The sequence below is a fragment of the Echinops telfairi genome, unplaced genomic scaffold (genome assembly GCF_000313985.2).
Source record: "Echinops telfairi isolate 266 unplaced genomic scaffold, ASM31398v2 ScPeMD7_8;HRSCAF=38, whole genome shotgun sequence".
NCBI lineage: Eukaryota > Metazoa > Chordata > Mammalia > Afrosoricida > Tenrecidae > Echinops > Echinops telfairi.
The window spans coordinates 1,277,775-1,296,002 of NW_022103905.1; the positions used below are offsets into that span (position 1 = coordinate 1,277,775).

At 37.7% G+C, this 18,228-nt stretch overlaps 1 protein-coding gene across 1 annotated transcript in view; it reads right to left on the reverse strand.

The window, feature by feature from the left end:
* UBR1 (ubiquitin protein ligase E3 component n-recognin 1) overlaps positions 1–18,228 on the reverse strand; it is a 154,738-nt gene that overhangs the window by 110,949 nt on the left and 25,561 nt on the right. The window contains exons 3-10 of the mRNA XM_004709383.2: positions 17,618–17,696; positions 16,556–16,666; positions 5,635–5,765; positions 3,975–4,113; positions 2,327–2,389; positions 1,797–1,920; positions 1,321–1,428; positions 657–745 (exon numbers count right to left, since the gene is read on the reverse strand). Of these exons, the coding sequence (XP_004709440.1) occupies positions 657–745; positions 1,321–1,428; positions 1,797–1,920; positions 2,327–2,389; positions 3,975–4,113; positions 5,635–5,765; positions 16,556–16,666; positions 17,618–17,696 (844 nt within the window). The remainder of the gene's footprint in view (positions 1–656; positions 746–1,320; positions 1,429–1,796; positions 1,921–2,326; positions 2,390–3,974; positions 4,114–5,634; positions 5,766–16,555; positions 16,667–17,617; positions 17,697–18,228) is intronic.

Below are 18,228 nucleotides of genomic sequence, written 5' to 3' on the forward strand. Positions count from 1 at the left end.
TTTTTTTTCATCTCCTCTTTATTTCTGACCAAGGCTTATATCCTGGACCCTATTTCTGTCCCTGTCTTAGGCCTTACAGAACTGCCTCCAACTGAAAAATCGGAGGATGCCTACCTTCAAGAACTCCCTGTCTTGCATAAACTTACAATTTAATTTGGGAAGCAGATAAAAAAGCACAATAATGTAAAGGATATACAATAAAGAACAAACCAATGTTACAAGTTTACCTTTAGCTTTCATCCTCAAACAGTTAAATATAACTCTTGCCTACCTACTTCCCACCTACGTCTACCTAGAATATCCTTTTCTTTCCCTCACTAATCATGTTTTTCAACTTAGCACCTTTATTCTTGTTAAAATTCTACACAGGCAAAATTACTAAAAAGGAGAAATACACAGACAGATGTGACAAATGCCCTTTGCTCATCCTGGGCTGGCAAATAATAGGTCTTTTCTACCTACCTTCTTGCCCAGATGGCTGCCTTCATACTATCACCTGCCAATTTGCACATGTATTTATGTAACATAATTAAATTTTGAGAAACAACTAAACCATAAAATTCAATCCTTGTGATTCACGTTTTTATAAGTTTTTAACAAAAAACTCCCTTCTAATTCTATTGACTGACATCTACTTACACATAAAGAATAATTACCTTCACAAATTCCATAGCAAAGAGCTTTTTGTATTCCATCTCCATAAAAAAACTGCTGAAGATCAATTCATGAAGAATCTTACGTGCACCTATCAGTCATATTTTGGGGGTTGGGGGGGTATAGTACCAAGAAAAGAATAATGTTTCAGCTATTAGATGTGGCAAAACATTATAAAAAATATTTCTCATAACAGACTCCATAGATTCAAACATTAATATCACTTATCACATCAATATTTAATACCTAGTTCATTGTGCTCCTCTCATAATTTTATCTAACTTCCTTTTATCATCTCCTGACCTTTGTCCATTCCTTTTTCATTCCATTTCCCTCAAAATGACTCATTCACTAAACTCTCCCATCTCCATCCTCCAGTCTTTTTATTTTTTGCATTTTATTCACAAAATTAAGAGAAAACAGGTTATTAATGGCCCTATGACATGAATATTTGCACATAGTATTTTTTTTTCATTCACTATGATTAAATGTAAAGGCACTATATTTAAAAGGCTATAACCCTGGGTTTTAAACCAGAATAGTACATATCAACTGACAAACTTTTCCTTGAATTATAACATCTCATCAATCAAAAGGGCTGATTAATAACGAGGATACAAAAGAGACAATAGCTCCACTTTTAGTCATTAGCAAAGCTCTACTTACCTTTATAAAGCTTTGCGTCCCATAGCATCAACCTACTTATGAGACAGGGGTTATCCGATCCAGGTTCTTCTCTAAGGCACACTTGGCAAAAGATCTGCCTAAAGTCACCTACAAACACATAAAATCACATAAATGATTTCTCAGAATATTCCCCCTAAAAATCAGTTTCCTTTATTTTTCAAATTGTAACCCAGGTGGCCACTTAAGTTTCCCTTAATGACCTATGAAAAGAGTAACATTAATACTCCCATATTTGATGTCAGAAATACTTCCGTCAACATAAAGGCATAGTTATTATTTTAAGGGATTAAGAGCCAATTTTATTTATACACACACACACATTTGAAATGCAATCCTGAGACTTAATCAAAATGTATAAACAAGAAAAAATAAATTTACACTCAAATGACACTTTAAGCGTGCCTATGGGGAAAAAATTGGGAAAACATTGTAAGAAAAATAGGCTATATGCTTACTTGAATAGCTCATAATTTTGTTCATCCAGGAGCCAAGTCGCAAAGCAAATTTCTGGTGAGCCATAACCTCAGAGTGTAGCACTTCTACGTGTAGTGGATGTTGAGAAACATTTTCTGAATGACTCTATAAACGAAACGAATATATATTGATTTATTTAACGGATTTAACTTTACTTTTAATTGAACAATGTATTAACTTTAAAAATCATATAATCTTTATCGTTGCAAATATCTGAGACTAAATGGTGGTGTAGTAGAATACGAACTGAGCTGCTAGCCACAATGTCAGTCACCATCAGCTGCTCTGTGGAAGAAAGAGATGCTGTCTATTTCTATAAAGATTTAAAACCCCAGAAACCCCAAGTGGCAGTTCTACTCTGAGCTATATGGTTGCTATGGGTCGGAATTGATGGCACTGAGTGAGTGAGATCTTTATTCTACTTAGCATGTCTATTTAATCTTTCCATTGTGGCTCTTATGATGTGTATTTCTCTTAAAATTCTCTTTCTACCCCTAATTCAAAATTTTACCTTTATATCTTCTTTTGCTTCCTGGCAAGCAGCATATGCACCTGCTTTAACAGCACGACGACCCTAGTTACAGACAAAAATGAGACAGGTGGTAGAATCCCAACACCCATCTGTAAGTTATACACAGCCCAAAGAACTTAATTATTCATTGCTTGTTGACTGCCTAAATGTGGTAAGATACCTAAAAAATTAGATGTAAAAGCTTAACATCTTTATAAAGCTTCAGTAAACTGAGCTATAACAAGACTAAGGTAAACTTTCAACATCTTGAGTAAAGAATTTCTAGCCTGGCAAGAATGCCAATCCCTTTGTTTGCCCTGTCATTAATGATTTATAACCACACATTAAAAAATAATTCCCACCTGTTTTCATTTTATATTAAATAATCTCTTTTAAAAAGAACACAAGGAAATTAAAATTCTGAGTTAACAATGCCACGCTGTTGTTTATTGAAAGCAAAGAAAACTAGAAGCACTTGATGAAGATCAAAGAATGGAAGCATATAGCCTTCAGTGTGAATTACAACTCAATGTGAAGAAAACAAAACTCTCAAAACTGGATCAACAGACATCATGATAAATGGAGAAAAGATCAAAATTGTCAAAGATTTCATTTTATTTGGATCCACAATCAATATTCATGGAAGCAGCAGTCAAGAAATCAAATGAAAAGGAAAAAAAAATCAAATGATGTAGTATTGTATTATGCAAGTCTACTACGTAAGACCTCTTAAAGTGTTGAAGAACAAAGATGTCATTTTGAGGACTAAGGTGCACCTGACCTAAGCTATGGTATTTTCAATGACCTTATATGCACGGGACAGCTGGGCAATGAATAAGGAAGATCAGAAAAGAGCTGATGCAATCTGATTATGGTGTTGGCAAAGAATACGGGAAATACCATGGACTTCCAGGGGGGGAAATTCTAATTTGTCTTAGAGGAAGTACAGCCAAAATGCTTCTTAGATGTGAGAGTTTCAAGACCTCACCTTATGTAATTCACATATGCTATCAGTAAGGATCAGTGCCTGGAATTGGTGAAGTAGCAGGTCAGCAAAAAAGAACCTCAAGAGGGTGGATTGACAGTGGCTGAGTTGCAAGGATGGGACACCATTTCATTCAGTTGTTCATAAGGTCAATGTGCGTCAGAACTGACTCAACAGCACCTAAAACCAATAACTATCAAAGAACACATATTGCTTTGGATGTTAAATAAAAGCTGATCCATAGAATTCTATTACGGTATAATAATTTTAATAACATACTTTAAAATATCAAAAATAATCAACTTTTAATAATCTATCTTTATACATTTATCAAATAAAAGTTTACAGGAACAAACTAAAGTAAAGTTAACATTTTAATTACCCAAATATATTCAATGTGGGTTTACCAAGAGAATAATTCAATTAGTATCTTACTAATTACTTAGAATAAAAGAAGGAAGTTTATAGTTACCTAAAACTATGTAACACATGCAACACACAAAATCAAAGTTCTATCTAAATTTCCTAAAATGTAAAGTATGAATAGATAAGAAGGCTGAGCTATAACAAGCCTAAAGCAAAATTTGCCAAGGACTTAGTCAACACCTGTCTTCCAGGAAGCTCATATGAGACAATAGCGTAAGTCAAAAGGAGCTCACAAACCTCCTTGTCTATGGCCGTGGTATGCAACTGGGCCTCTGCAAGTTCACAGTCAAGAGCTCTTTGCAGACTGTATATGACGTGGTCATATGAATGGTGTTCATCATTGAAAAGGACACAATAGTATCTTTCACATTTCTCCCTATGTAAAATAAAATAAAATATATTAAGAGTAACATCATACTTTTAAAATAAACTTAACTCCCGTAAGGCTGAGAGACAGATTTTCTCTGTCTGGTTATAGCTTAGGAAACTGAAGGCTCAATGACTTATCCATGGCCACAATACCAAAAGCAGTTGAGAGACATTAGAACTAAGATCTATGGACTTGTCTATAGACAAGCCCAGTGCTGCCCACACACCTAACCACCCTCAAGAACTCCTCTTTATACACAGGCAGATCCCTAGCACTATGCTCAGTTGCACAGTGTTTCTTAATGGCTTTAACTGAGATCATTACCTATTTGAAATTACATCTCTTGTGGAAACAAGCCTTGACTTTTATTTCCCTCAGTACTATGGCCCAGCAGGAATCAAAATAATAAAGTAATTTCCTTTATATAAAATTCTTAGTTCCTGCTCCTTCAAAAAGCAAAACAAACAAGCATGCAAACAAAATCTGGCAAACTAATTCTTAGGTCACCAAAAGACTTATAACTACTGTAGATACTTGTGTATAAGCCGAGTTTTCTGCACATTTTGTATTCTTTTTTTTTCTTTCCGTTTTGTATTTTTATTTATTTTTTTTTTTAAATATTTTATTAGGGGCTCATACAACTGTTATCCCAATCCATACACACATCAATTGTGTAAAGCGCATTTGTACATCGTTTCTCAAAACATTTTCTCTCCATTTAAACCCCCGACATTAGGTCCTCATTTTTCCCCTCCCTCCCCGCTCCCCCCTCCCGCATGAGCCCTTGATAGTTTATAAATGGGTATTTTGTCATATCTTGCCCTGTCTGACGTCTCCCTTCATCCACTTTTTGGCTGTCTGTACCCCAGGGAGGAGGTCACACACAGTTCCATGCAATCGGTTCCCTCTTTTTCTGCACATTTTTAATGCAGTTTTTGTGGTAAAATTAGGTGCCTCGGCTGATATTTGGATCAGCTTATACTTGAGTATATAAGTACTAGAAATTGCTCCTTGTTAGCTATAATGTTAAATCCCTACAACTGCAATAATCCCAGACATCAAGGCACAAGCAAAAGGTTTATCTCCTCGTTCCATTGGGGAGGAAAAGAGCCAGAGACCAAACTGAGGGGAAACTCAGTTCTCTCAAGTCCTATCTTTGCTCACAAACCTCTGTGCAGACCTTGGGGGCCAGTCTAAGCCAAGGTCAAATTGTGCAATTTACTGACCTTCTAGGGTGAGTGGCTGCTATAATCCTCTCAGTCACTTAGAACAAGACGCCCAAATGTTGATTTTTCTTAAAGTTACGAGTTCCTGACAGTTTCTTCTCTTAGCTTAATGTCTATTTAGAGCCTAACTACAGGTTATATAAATAGGCATTCTGAAAGCATTGTTGAGAGTTAATTGCTATGTATTTTTTCATCATCACAGAAAGTGGCAAATAATTGCAATAAGAATATTTATTTAACATTTATTTTTCAATATAAATAACCATAATTAAAACTTTTCCTTTCTGACAATTTTACCTACCTTATCTGGAGTTCAGGAGGAAGTTCTTTTTCCTCTTCCCATATAGTCATTTCTACAATGTATTTTATCACTGAAGGGAATATTTTCCTTGCTTGAACAATTACCTCTTCATTGAGTGGGCAATAGGAATTCTGTAGAAACACAGAATGATATGCTACCAAATATCACATACAAGTAAATGGGCAAGGAAAAGTATGTTATTAAATGAATTCATTACAACATCTTCCACGAACAAACTCCAGCTGAGCTCAAGGGAGTTGTTATTCATATCAGTTTAGCTGAACCCCTTGTAGGCAAGTTGGTACCACAGATGAGGAATGGCAAAGAACAACGGGGTACCCTTGGTGTTGCTCCCACTTATTACTGGTTTTCTGAGTAGCTAAATTGTAATTATAGCCTATCATAAAATAATTGATTTATGGATTATAACATTTTTCCTCAATTTATTTCAATGGATTCTCATAGTTACCCTGTAAGAAAAGTAGTGAAGGTATGAATCACAATTAAAAATAAACAATATTATTTAAAATAATAGCTTAAAAGAAACATAGGCTAAACAAATCTGTACACAGCAGAAACAAGACTAAAACTTAGATTTTAGGATTCCCATGTAAAACACTGCTCTTTTCATTGGAGAATACTGCTACCTTACTAAATGGCTTGCTCAAACCAGCCAGCCAGAAAACCAATGCCACAGGATGCTCCATAGCATAAGACGTTGTTAACAGCCATCAAGTCTACTCCAACTCAGGGCTACACTGCGTGTAGATTAGCACTGTACTCCACAGGTGGGATCTTTTGGAAGCAGATTGGCAGTCTTACTTCTGAGGTGTCTCGAGATGCATGTGAAATGCCAGTCTTTACAATTAACCTGAAACGTACTGCAGGACTATGGAGAACTTGCTGTTATATATACTAAAATGATACTCTTCTTCAAAAGACATTGACAAATGCTACATGACTGGCTGTTACCATCAGTCCAGGCCAGATTGCATGTGGAAAATTCCTACTATGCTTGGCATACTGTCATGTACATGGTAGAGAGCGTGGATTTCACACCACCAAAGCAGAGATAAACAAAATGCTAAGTATACAGGATTGTTATGTTATATGGTAGCCATAAAGTGCCTTTTTTCAGCTCCAAATTATGAATCAGTTTGAGACTATTACATTAATCTTCAAAATGAACTTTAATGACCAAAGTTACCACTTAGATTTAATTACAAAACCAAAAGCAATCTAATGCTCAAGATGAATTATGTGAATGAGTCAGTCAGGGTACAGTATAACACCAATGAAACACACAACTTTCCTCTGGTTCTTTGGTGCTTCCTTCCCCCCACTATCATGACCTCAATTTTACCTTACAAATTGGATTAGACCAGAACATACACACTGACACAGATAAGAGCCCGCAACACAGGGAATCCAGGATAGATAAGCCCCTCAGGGCCATCAATGAGAGCAGATATATCAGGATTAGGGGAAAGTGGGGGAAGAAAGGGGGAATTGATCACAAGGATCAACTAGAACCCCTTCCCAGGGGGATGAATAACAGAAAAGTGGGTGAGGGACGACAGAGGATGATTTAAAATATGAAAACAATAATCTATAACTTATCAAAGGTTTGTGAGTGAGAGCGGGTGGGGGAGGGAGGGGGAAGAAATGGGGAGCTGATATCTGGGGCTCAAATGGGAAAAGAATGCTTTGAAAATGATGATGGTGGCATATGTTCAAATGTGCTTGACACGCTGGATGAATGTATGGATTGATAAGAGATGTGAGAGCCCCCAATAAAAGTATTTAAAAAAATAAAATAAGCAAGGTCATCGGTGGGGGTGGTGGTGGGGGTGGGGGATGAAATATGTGTATTGAAGTAGGTGTTCTGAGGCCATATGATTCAAGAAAACTCCCAACCAGACTAGAATGTCATGATGTGTGTGTGTTGGAGGAATCAACCGCACTCTCAAGCATTCTGGAATGGTCAGTTACGGAAAGAAGACATAAAAATCAAGTCACAGACACACACAAAAATATCAAGTCGCAAGACATTCTCTTGGTATTCTCTTGGTATACGTTTCAGATGATAGGTTGCTCAACAAATTATGTGATAAATGAAAGAAAAAGCATTTGGGATCTGGACAAGTACATGAATATAAAAGTTGAAGCAATCTAAAAAAATTAAGTGCAAATGATAGAGAAAATGGGGTAATATGCAAGTAAGTGAATAGGTAAAGACTAGCTGCACACTCTGCACTATTCTCATTTTTGCCACTTTTTGTAAATTTAAAATTATTTCCAAATTAAATGTTCAAAAACAATGTGATATTGTTTTTTGTTTTCTTTTGTTATGTCTTGTTTTTGTGCTTATTATTGTTTCTGCATGTCTATCTAGATAAGATAGGTGGTATAAACAATCCGGAGGAGAAAACAACAGGACCGACAGTTCCAGGGGGACAAAGGAGAAGGGGACGTTGGTGTAAGCAAGGGAGCTGCCAACAAACCCAGAAATAAGGGAACAACAAGTGATCTAAAATCTATGTGGAAGAGGGCATAGGATGCCTAATGGGGCTTGATCAAGGGCAATGTAGCCAAGAGGAATTACTGAAACCTGAATGAAGACTGAACATGATAGTGGGACAAGAGGAAAGCAAAGGGAAAAAGAAGAAATAATTACTCTATAAATTACATTTATAGAGGTCTAAATACAGGCATGTACATATGTAAATAATATTTATATATAACAATAGGGAAATAAGATTATTTATTAAGTATTAAGGCAGCAGACGAACAATGGGTCTCCAATCAAGTAGGCCCTCAGTGCAAGAATACTTTGTTTTAATAAGCCAGCATTCTGTGATGCTCACTTTCCAACATCAACGCGAAGACAAAATGGGTGCATAAGCAAATGTGGTGAAGAAATCTGATGGTGCCTAGCTATCAAAAGACATAGTTTCAAAAAAAACAGGAGCTGATACCAAGGGCGCAATAGAAAATAAACATCTAAAAAAGAATGAAGGCAACACATGTAAAAATTTGCCTGATGCCAGCGATTTTTGGATTGTAATAAGAGTTGTAAGAGTCCCCAGTAAAATGATCTTTTAATTAAAAAAAAAAAGTTATAGTGTTTGGGGTCTTAAAAGCTTGAAGATAAACAAGCAGGCCACCTAGCTGAGAAGCAACAAAGCCCATATGGAAGAAGCACACCGGCCTGTGTGATCATGAGGTGTTGATGGGATCAGGTATCAGGCATCAAAGATGCAGAACAAGAAATCGTATCGATGTAAATGAGGGGGAATGCAGAGTGGAGACCCAAAGCCCATCTGCTGACAATTGGATATCCCCTTACAGAATAGTCACAAGGAAAAGGCGAGCCAGTCAGGGTGCAGTATAGCACTGACGAAACACACAACTTTCCTCTAGTTCTTTAATGCTTCCCCCACCTCACCCCCACTATCATGACCCCAATTCCACCTTACAAATCTGGCTAGACCAGAGCATGTATATGGGTACAGTTAAGAGCTGGAAACACAGGGAATCCAGGACAGATAAACTCCTCAGGACCAATAATGAGAATAGTGATACCAGGAGGGTAAGGAAAAGGTGGGTGGAGAAAGAGGAGCCAATCACAGTGATCAACATATAACCCCCTCCCAGGGGGACAGTGTGGTAGTTACATAATCTGGTGTCAATTTGGGACTTGTGTGGGCATGGCCTTCTCCTGAGGATTCTGGGCACTCCTGGATTTCCTCCTTGGATGTAGAAAATACTTCTCTCTCTCTGCTCACTTCCTGGGAGACGCTCTACTGATAGGACACATGGAACTACGCTAATGCCCTGAGCTGGAGAAGTCACATGGAGAACCCTGCCAGCGCTGAGCTGCTTACACCACCACTGGATCCACAAGACTTCCACCCACTGGCCTGTGGTCTTCCTGCATTCGGCATCATTGCATGTGTTTCATGAGTCTGAAGACTTTATATATTGGTATCAGACATATGGGCTAATATTGGACTTATGAACTTGATTTGGACTGGGCTGAGATGTTTTCTCAATATTCAATTTCTCTTGTATATAAAGCACATTTTCTTTTCTTTTTAAGCTCTTTCTTATATACATGAGTGTCTATAAAAAATTTTTTCTAGTCTACGGGGACTAACAGACAGACAACAGAAAAGTGGGTGAAGGGAGACAGCAGAAGGTGCATGACATGAAAAAAGTAGTAACAAATTATCAAGGGTTCATGAGGGAAGGAGGGTGGGGGAGGGTGGGAAATGAGCTATGGGATCAAGTAGAAAGAAAATGTTTTGAAAATGATGGCGGCTCTCTGCTCCTCCTCGTGCAACAGGCAGGCGTGTTCCCATGCAGCCCCAGCTGCATCCCAGAGACAAGATGGTGAATATAGGAGTGAACGAATACAGCCACTTTGGGCCTCTGGTCACCAGGGCGGATTTCCATTCTGGCAAAGTGGAGATCGTTGCTATCAATGACCCCCCTTCATTGATCTAACTACATGGTCTATGTGTTCCAGTATGATTCCACCCACGGCAAGTTCATTGGCACAGTCAAGGCTGAGAACGGGAAGTTTATCGTCAATGGGAAGGCCATCTCCATCTTCCAGGAGTGAGATCCCGCCAACATCAAGTTGGGTGATGAGGCTGGTGCTGAGTATGTCGTGGAGTCCACTCGTGTCTTCACAACCCTAGAGAAGACTGGGGCTCACTTAAAGGGCGGTGCCAAAAGGGTGATCATCTCTTCCCCTTCTGCCAATGCCCCCATGTTTGTGATGGGCGTGAACCACAAGAAGCATGACAACTCCCTCAAGATTGTCAGCAATGCCTCCTGCACCACCAACTGCTTGGCACCCCTGGCCAAGGTCGTCCATGACAATTTTGGCATCGTGGAATAACTTATGACCACAGTCCACGCCATCACTGCCACCCAAAAGACCGTGGACAGCCACTCTGGGAAACTGGCGTGATGGCCGTGGGGCTGCCCAGAACATCATCCCCGCATCTACTGGTGTTGCCAAGGCTATGGGCAAGGTTATCCCTAGCTGAATGGGAAACTCATTGGCATGCCTTCCGTGTCCCCACCCCAATGTGTCCGTCGTTGACCTCACCTGCTGTCTGGAGAAAGTTGCCAAGTCTGATAACAAGAAGGTGGTGAAGCAAGCATTTGATGGTTCTCTAAAGGGCATCCTGGGCTACACTGAGATACAGGTTGTCTCCTGTGACTTCAACAGTGACACCTACTCTTCAACCTTTGATGCTGGGGCTGGCATTGTCCTCAACAACCACTTTGTCATGCTCACTTCCTGATATGACAATGAATTTGGTTACAGCAACGGAGTCCTGTCATGGTCCACACGGCCTCCAAGGAGTAAGAGCCCCCCCCCTGGACCACCAGCCCCAGCAACAGCACTAGAGGAAGAGAGGGCCTCAGCTGCTGGGGAGTCTTTGTCTCTAACTCAATCCCCCAACACACTGAGAATATTCCATCTGGACCCCCTAAAGGAAGGGGAGGGGCTTAGAAAGCCCAACCTTGTCATGCACCATCAATAAAGTACACTGTACCCAGATCAAAAATAGAAAGCAAATGTGTGGGAAACAGAAGGACTTCTCCCAAGTTGTCTCCCCCAAATATATGCCAGACTTAGCCTGAGAATGACTGTACACTTTGGAAGTCATCAGGAGTAGATTAGGGTTCATTCTCCTTAAGAGCTATCTATCAGACATCTGGAACAAGTAAACACCACTGTTTATCCCACAACAAGTAGGGCCCACTCCCTTCTGATAAGGATAGTAGTTGTCTGTTTCCTTGTAGGAGACACCAGAGAGGTCAAACCCGCCCAAGGATGACCAAGGTTAGGTAGCCATTATGAATCTAGGGTCCGCTCATCTTGTCACATGTATAACCCTAGACCTTCCCATTCCTATGGGCACACCCCTAGCTCATCCCCTTCCTGTTACGCTTATGCCTATCATAGATCCCCTTCTTACAATGTGTATGCCTATTGTACAACCCCTTCCTGTGACGTATGTCTTCACCTGTAATTAGGGGCTTGCACGTCCCCAGAGAGGAGAGAAGCTTGGAAAGCATTAAAATTATGCAGGCGCTCCCTCCACACGGACCACCAAGCGGGGCTGAGGTGAGCAATGCTACCATGAATTGTGTCTGACTCCATTACTTGACTTCATCTTTTAACTCTCATCCTCTCTATGACTTTACTATAATCTTTACTTATTATCGCTGTGCAATTGTGCCTACCGGACCTGTGATGATTTGTGGGGTTCCCCTCTCCCCTTTAACTCCACACAAATGATGAAGGCAACATGTGTATAAATGTGCTTGACACAATGGATGGATGTATGGATTGTGATAAGAGCTGTATGAGCCCCAAATAAAATTATTAAAAACAAAACAAAACAAACAAACAAACAATGTGCTGTAGTTCAAAATCTAAAAATCTGAATTTTAGGCCCAACTCTACCACTGCCTAGACCTGCAAGCCTGAACAAATCACTTAACCTTCCACCAGGTATAAAATGGAGCTACTACAGCTACTTCTTAAATAGTAATGAGGAATATTATACATGAACGAGCTTTGTTAAAATCTGAAATGTTACACAAATGAGATGTTAATATCAGAAGTACAAGAAATTTAGTTTTTTACAAAAAGAAATTAGTTTTTAAAATCCTGGTGGTACAGTTGGTTAAGCACTGGGCTGCTAACCAGAGTTGGCAGTTCAAGCCCACCAGTCGCTCTGTGGGTGAAAGACAAAAGTCTTTATACTCCTTAAGAGTTATAGCATTGGACACCCTAAGGAAACTGTACTCCACCTTACAGGGTTGCTAAGTTGGAATAAACTCAAACACAGTGGGTTGGATTTGGGATTTATTAGGCAACTTGCAGTTAGCTTTTACTTCATGAATACGATGCCCCAGGAATGTTACAAGACTAAGCATTTTTACGTGTATTATCTCATGTGATCCTCACAGCCCTTGGAAGCAGATATCATCCCAGTTTATAGACAGAGAATTGAAAGACAGGAAGGTTGAACAGTTTTGCCAAAGTCAACTTGTGAGGTTTTCAAACTAATTAATGGGGTTGATTAAAACCTACACCATCTGTCTAAAAGACCTTGCTTCTATTCAAAAGAAGGGAACACATTGTAGTTATCCAAATATAATTCCTCAATTTCCTCCCTGTTAGTTTATTTAAAGCACAGATATACAGATTAGGAGTTTAATGATGGACTATCATCCTTGGTCACTTATTGTATATTTCTTGCTAATTTATTTACTAATTTTAAGGAGGTTTTTTTGGTTGTTTGCTATAATAAATTAAAGAATCACAGGCCAATTATCTTTTGAAAACACACACAATGAATCAATTCTATTATCCTTCGGCCAGTACCATACTATCTTGCTTTGAATTATGTTTATTTATGTTTAAAATCATAAAGTGTGAGTCCTCCAATTTTGTTCTTTTTTTTTCAAGATTGTTTTTGTTATTCTGGTTCCTATGCAACTCCCTAAGAATTTTAGAATTCGCTTATTGATTTCAACAAAAAAGTTGGCTAGAGTTTTGATAGGGACTGCACCTTATCTTTACATCAATTTTGGGAATAATGCCAATATTGCTACTTACTATCAGAACTTTTAAATCAAGAAACGGGGGAGGTTTTACCACTTCAGACTTTAAAAAATTTCTTTCAACAATGTTTTGTAGTTTTCAGAGTCTAAGTTTTATTCTTTTTTGGTTAAATTTATTCCTAAATATCGTATTATGCTCTTGTAAGTGAAACTGCTTTCTTAATTTCACTTCAGATTATTCATTGCAAGTGTACAGATACACAACTGATATTTGTATACTCACTGCTATCGACTCAATACTGACTCATAGTGACATCCCACTCCACCCCCTCCCATACCCCGTCATGGGTTTCCAAGACTAACTGTTCACGGGAGTAGAAAGCCCTATCTTTCTCCTGCAGAGCTGCTGCTGGTTTTGAACTGCCAATCTTGTGGATCGCAACCCAACATGTAACCACTACACCACCAAGTTGTAATTTTTAGTGGAGTCCCTAGGGTTTTCTATTTATGTGAGACCATGATATCTGTGAGTAGAAATACTTAGACTTCTTTTCCTGTGTGCAAAGAAATCTCTGATTTCTTTATCTTAATTGCCCTAGCTAGAATCTCCAGTATAAAATTCATTAAAATTGGGCAATCTTGTCTTTTTCCTGTTAAGCTTAAAGCATCTGATTTTTCACTATTAAGTATGCTGTAGATTTTCTTTACCCTTTATCAGGTTGATCTATTCTTAGTTTGTTGAGTGTTTTTATCATAAAAAGGTACTAATTTTGTCAAACATTCTTCTGTATCTATTGACAATTATCCTACCTTCTTTTTGTTTTCATTTTATTGCTATGGTGTACTACCACTAAATTGATTTTCAAATCTTAAACTAAGTATTTCATTTTAGATCATATGAAGAGACATAAGTAATATTGCCCCACTCTCAGAGATGATGCTAAAGCTGATGAATTGGTTCAGAAGACAGTATTTCTTCATCACAAAATTCCTCTTGATTAGAAAGTACTCTATGAGATAATTCAAAGCTATATGAATATTGTTTCCCATCAACCTAACTCTTAATACTTTTAACATCTATTAATAAGCCTGGCCTGAATCAAGTATTTCCTTGGGGTCTATCGATTGGAAAGAGACCAAGTAGCTCTATTCAAAGATGTCATGTTGATTGTTAATTCTTCTTTATCTATCATCCTTTCACTATTCCTCTATCAGCAAGAGCTTTCCCTCTTGAACCAGGGATACATGGCTACCATGAAATACAATTTCTACTGAAAAGGCAGATACATGCTTAATTCATTCCCTTAGTTACTTTTCTGTGTAAACATTGATAAAATAGCCACTATCATTGGTGACAAACAGGTTTCATGTAATTTTATTTAGATTCCTCATTGTAGGGGAAAATGTTGCTTAAGAGATCGATACCTGGGCCCTAGGGTTGCTCATTATTATTGAAGTATCTACAACAACTTATAAGAGCACGAAATTAATTTATTCCTGGAGAGTTTCAAAACGATTCATTCGAGCACTGAATTTTGGGGGATGTACATCTATACTTTTTCTGAATTTCTTTAATGGTTATTAACTGTTCAAGTGTTTTGATGTCTAATAAGTTTTGGTATTTTATATTGTCTGGTAAAACAACCCATTTTCAAATGAATGTGCAATCTTATAAAGAGTTGTTTATAATCCCTTCAATCCCCTCTTTAGAAATGGTCCTTTGGTTATTTCTCCAGCTTCATTTCGAACTTTACCTAATCTTGCTCATATATTTTCTTAACTAGGATGAATACAGTTTAATCTATTTGCTGATTTCTTAAGGACAGCAGTTCTTATATTTATATGGAAAAATTACTGCTTTCTAATGTATTACATTTTGCTTCTATCTTTACATCCTATTGTCTTTTGAGCATATACATTACATTGTTTAATCGAGCTTGTCAAGTTGATTGGTTAACAAAGACTATTTGAATTCATCTTTTCTTTATAAGTTACTTCCCTGCTAAGAGTAGGAGATAATATAGTTATGAAGTCCTTAATGTCTCTAAAGTGAAATAAAACTCCTTACATTTAATTATAGAACAAGATTCTCAATGGAACTGCTTAACTCATACATATCAACTTTTCTTTACATAATTTTAATAAGCTTAAAATAGTTAGCAATTCAAATATATGTGTATTATAAAGGGCTTCAAAAATTTATAGAAAAATTAAATTTAAAAAATCATGGAATTCTTGAGAGTGATGGTGGCAACAGATGTGCGGATGTGCTTGACACAATGGATGTGTGTATGGATTGTGATAAGAATTGTGCAAGCCACTGGTACAGATAGGAACTGAAAATACAGGGAATTCAGGGCGGATGAGCCCTACAAGACCAGTGGTGTGAGTGGCGAAACAGGGAGGGTAAAGGGAGAATGGGTAGGAAAGAGGGAACCGATTACAAGGAACTGTGTGTGACCTCCTCCCTGGGGGATAGACAACCGAAAAGTGGATGAAGGGAGACGTCAGACAGGGCAAGATATGACAAAATACCCATTTATAAACTATCAAGGGCTCATGAGGGAGGGGGGAACAGGGAGGGAGGGGAAGAATGAGGACCTAATGTCAGGGGTTTAAGTGGAGAGAAAATGTTTTGAGAATGATGTCCAAATGCGCTTTACACAATTGATGTGTGTATGGATTGCGATAACAGTTGTATGAGCCCCTAATAAAATGTTAAAAAAAAAAAAAAAAAGAATTGTGCAAGCCCCCAATAAAATGATTTAAAAATAAAAATAATGGTTGTTCAACATGAAGAGTATAATCAATGGCACTGAATTATACACACAGAAGTTGTTGAATTGAACAATGTTTTGGTGTGTATATTTTTGCCGCAATCACAAAATAATTACATAAATAACTATGGGTACAAAGTAAAAGAAAATGTTCTAAAATCATGGAATTCTTCCATAAATGTTTTTTTTTCCTTTTCTGTTTATCATTTTATTGGGGGCGCATACAACTCTTATCACAATCCATACATACATCAATTGTGTCAAACACATTTGTACATTCATTGTCCTCATCATTCTCAAAACATTTACCCTCCACTTAAACCCTTGGCATCAGGCTCCTCATTTTCCACCCTCCCTCTTCACTCCCCACCTCCCTCATGAACCCTTGATAATTTATAAATTATTATTCTGTCTTCCATAAACTTTTTTTTTTTTTCATTTAGAAACATGTTTTGTTGGGTGGGGTTCCAGAAATTTTTAATTCCATTTTTCAACAAACTTTTTTAAGGCCCTCATATGTAATCTATGTTTATGTTTTTCTTTACCTCTTTTGTAGTGGCTATTCTTCCAGGTTCATGACTTAAACAAAAAGGGCCGGTTTTCCATGCCTCTGTGTCTCCACAGTCACAAAACCCTCCTCCAGTAGAAGTGTGCATCTGAAAAATGTAAAACAAGTTAGGTAAACTCATTTGGCTCTATATTACTATGTTGTGGTATTAATTTGATTTTCCTATTTCTAAATTTAATATAGTCTTGAAATCAAAAGCAATGATCATATTAGCAAATGTAATGGCAAAATAAATAGCAAAAGATCTTGGTCCTATTATCCAGGAATATGGCAAAGTTAAGTAGCAACAAAAGAATATTCAATATTCAGTTTTCTATAATATGCAAGGACAAACTTAGGGAGTGTTATGAACAATCAACAAAATGGAATACGAAGCTAACTGTCTCCCAGAACAAATGCTTCCTTTAACATAAGACCAGAATTAAATGGTACCCAACAACAACTGAACATTCTAATCAATGATTCTATAGAAGAATCCTGATCAAAAAGAGAAATATGCAGAATAGAATTTTAAATTTTCATAGACTTTCTGAAGCCATGGAAGCTAGATGAACCCCTGTAATTATTGGCCTGAGCTAGTCTTTAAACAAAAAATATTCCCTAACGTCTTCTTAAAACCAAACAAATGTAAATGTGTCTTGAGCATTGTACTCTTTAAGATTGATCCATTTGAGATCAAGCTGACAACAGCAACTTGAAATAGAAACAATCTGGAAAAGAAGGTTAGGGTGGTTGTACAATTTGAATGATGTAATCAATTTCATTGAATTGTGCATGCACACATTCTTAAAATGGTGTAGTGTCAGGTGTTTGCTTAATAATGCTTTAAATTGTTCATACAACATTTTGTATAAAAACGACATATTCATGAGAAAGATAAAAATGTAAGGAGTTGCCTCCTGAAGTACTGGATATCCTATCACTATATATGTTTAGCTGGGGCTAAAGCTCATATATCAGAGCTGTTAAAGCAGGAATTCAAATATTAAAAGGAATTTGATCTAAGTGATCCAGAGATCACATGGACCTATGTTCATACCTTGTAACGATGATTCTTATGAACACTATTCTGGAAGCAGTCCATACAGAGTACACATGTTGGATCAATTGCACAGTCCCTGAAAAGATTGAAAAACAGATTCCAAAATTCAGACGATTTCCATAGACATTTAAGGTATGACTACAATATAATGTGACTGATTTTCCTAGGTAGTGCATAGTTGAATATAAAAATCTTTTCAAAAACTGAGTCCTACACTTTGTTCTAACAACCTGGCTTTCTGTGATGCTCACCCTCCCAACATGATCGCTGAAGACAAAATGGGTGCACATGCAAATGTGGTGAAGAAAGCTGATGGTGCTTGGCTATCAAAAGATACAGTGTCTGGGGTCTTAAAGCCTTGAAGTTAAACAAGCAGTCATCTAGCAGAGAAGCAAGAAGCCCACATGGAAAAAGCACACCAGCCTGTGAGATCATGAGGTGTCGATGGGATCAGGTAATAGACATCAGAAGACCCAAAACAAACAAAAAAACATATTGTTGAGAATGAGGGTGTTCAGAGCAGAGACCCAAAACTTATTTGTAAGGGAATCCAGCACAGATGATCCCTTCAGGACCAGTGCTGAGAGTGGTGATACTAGGAGGGTAGA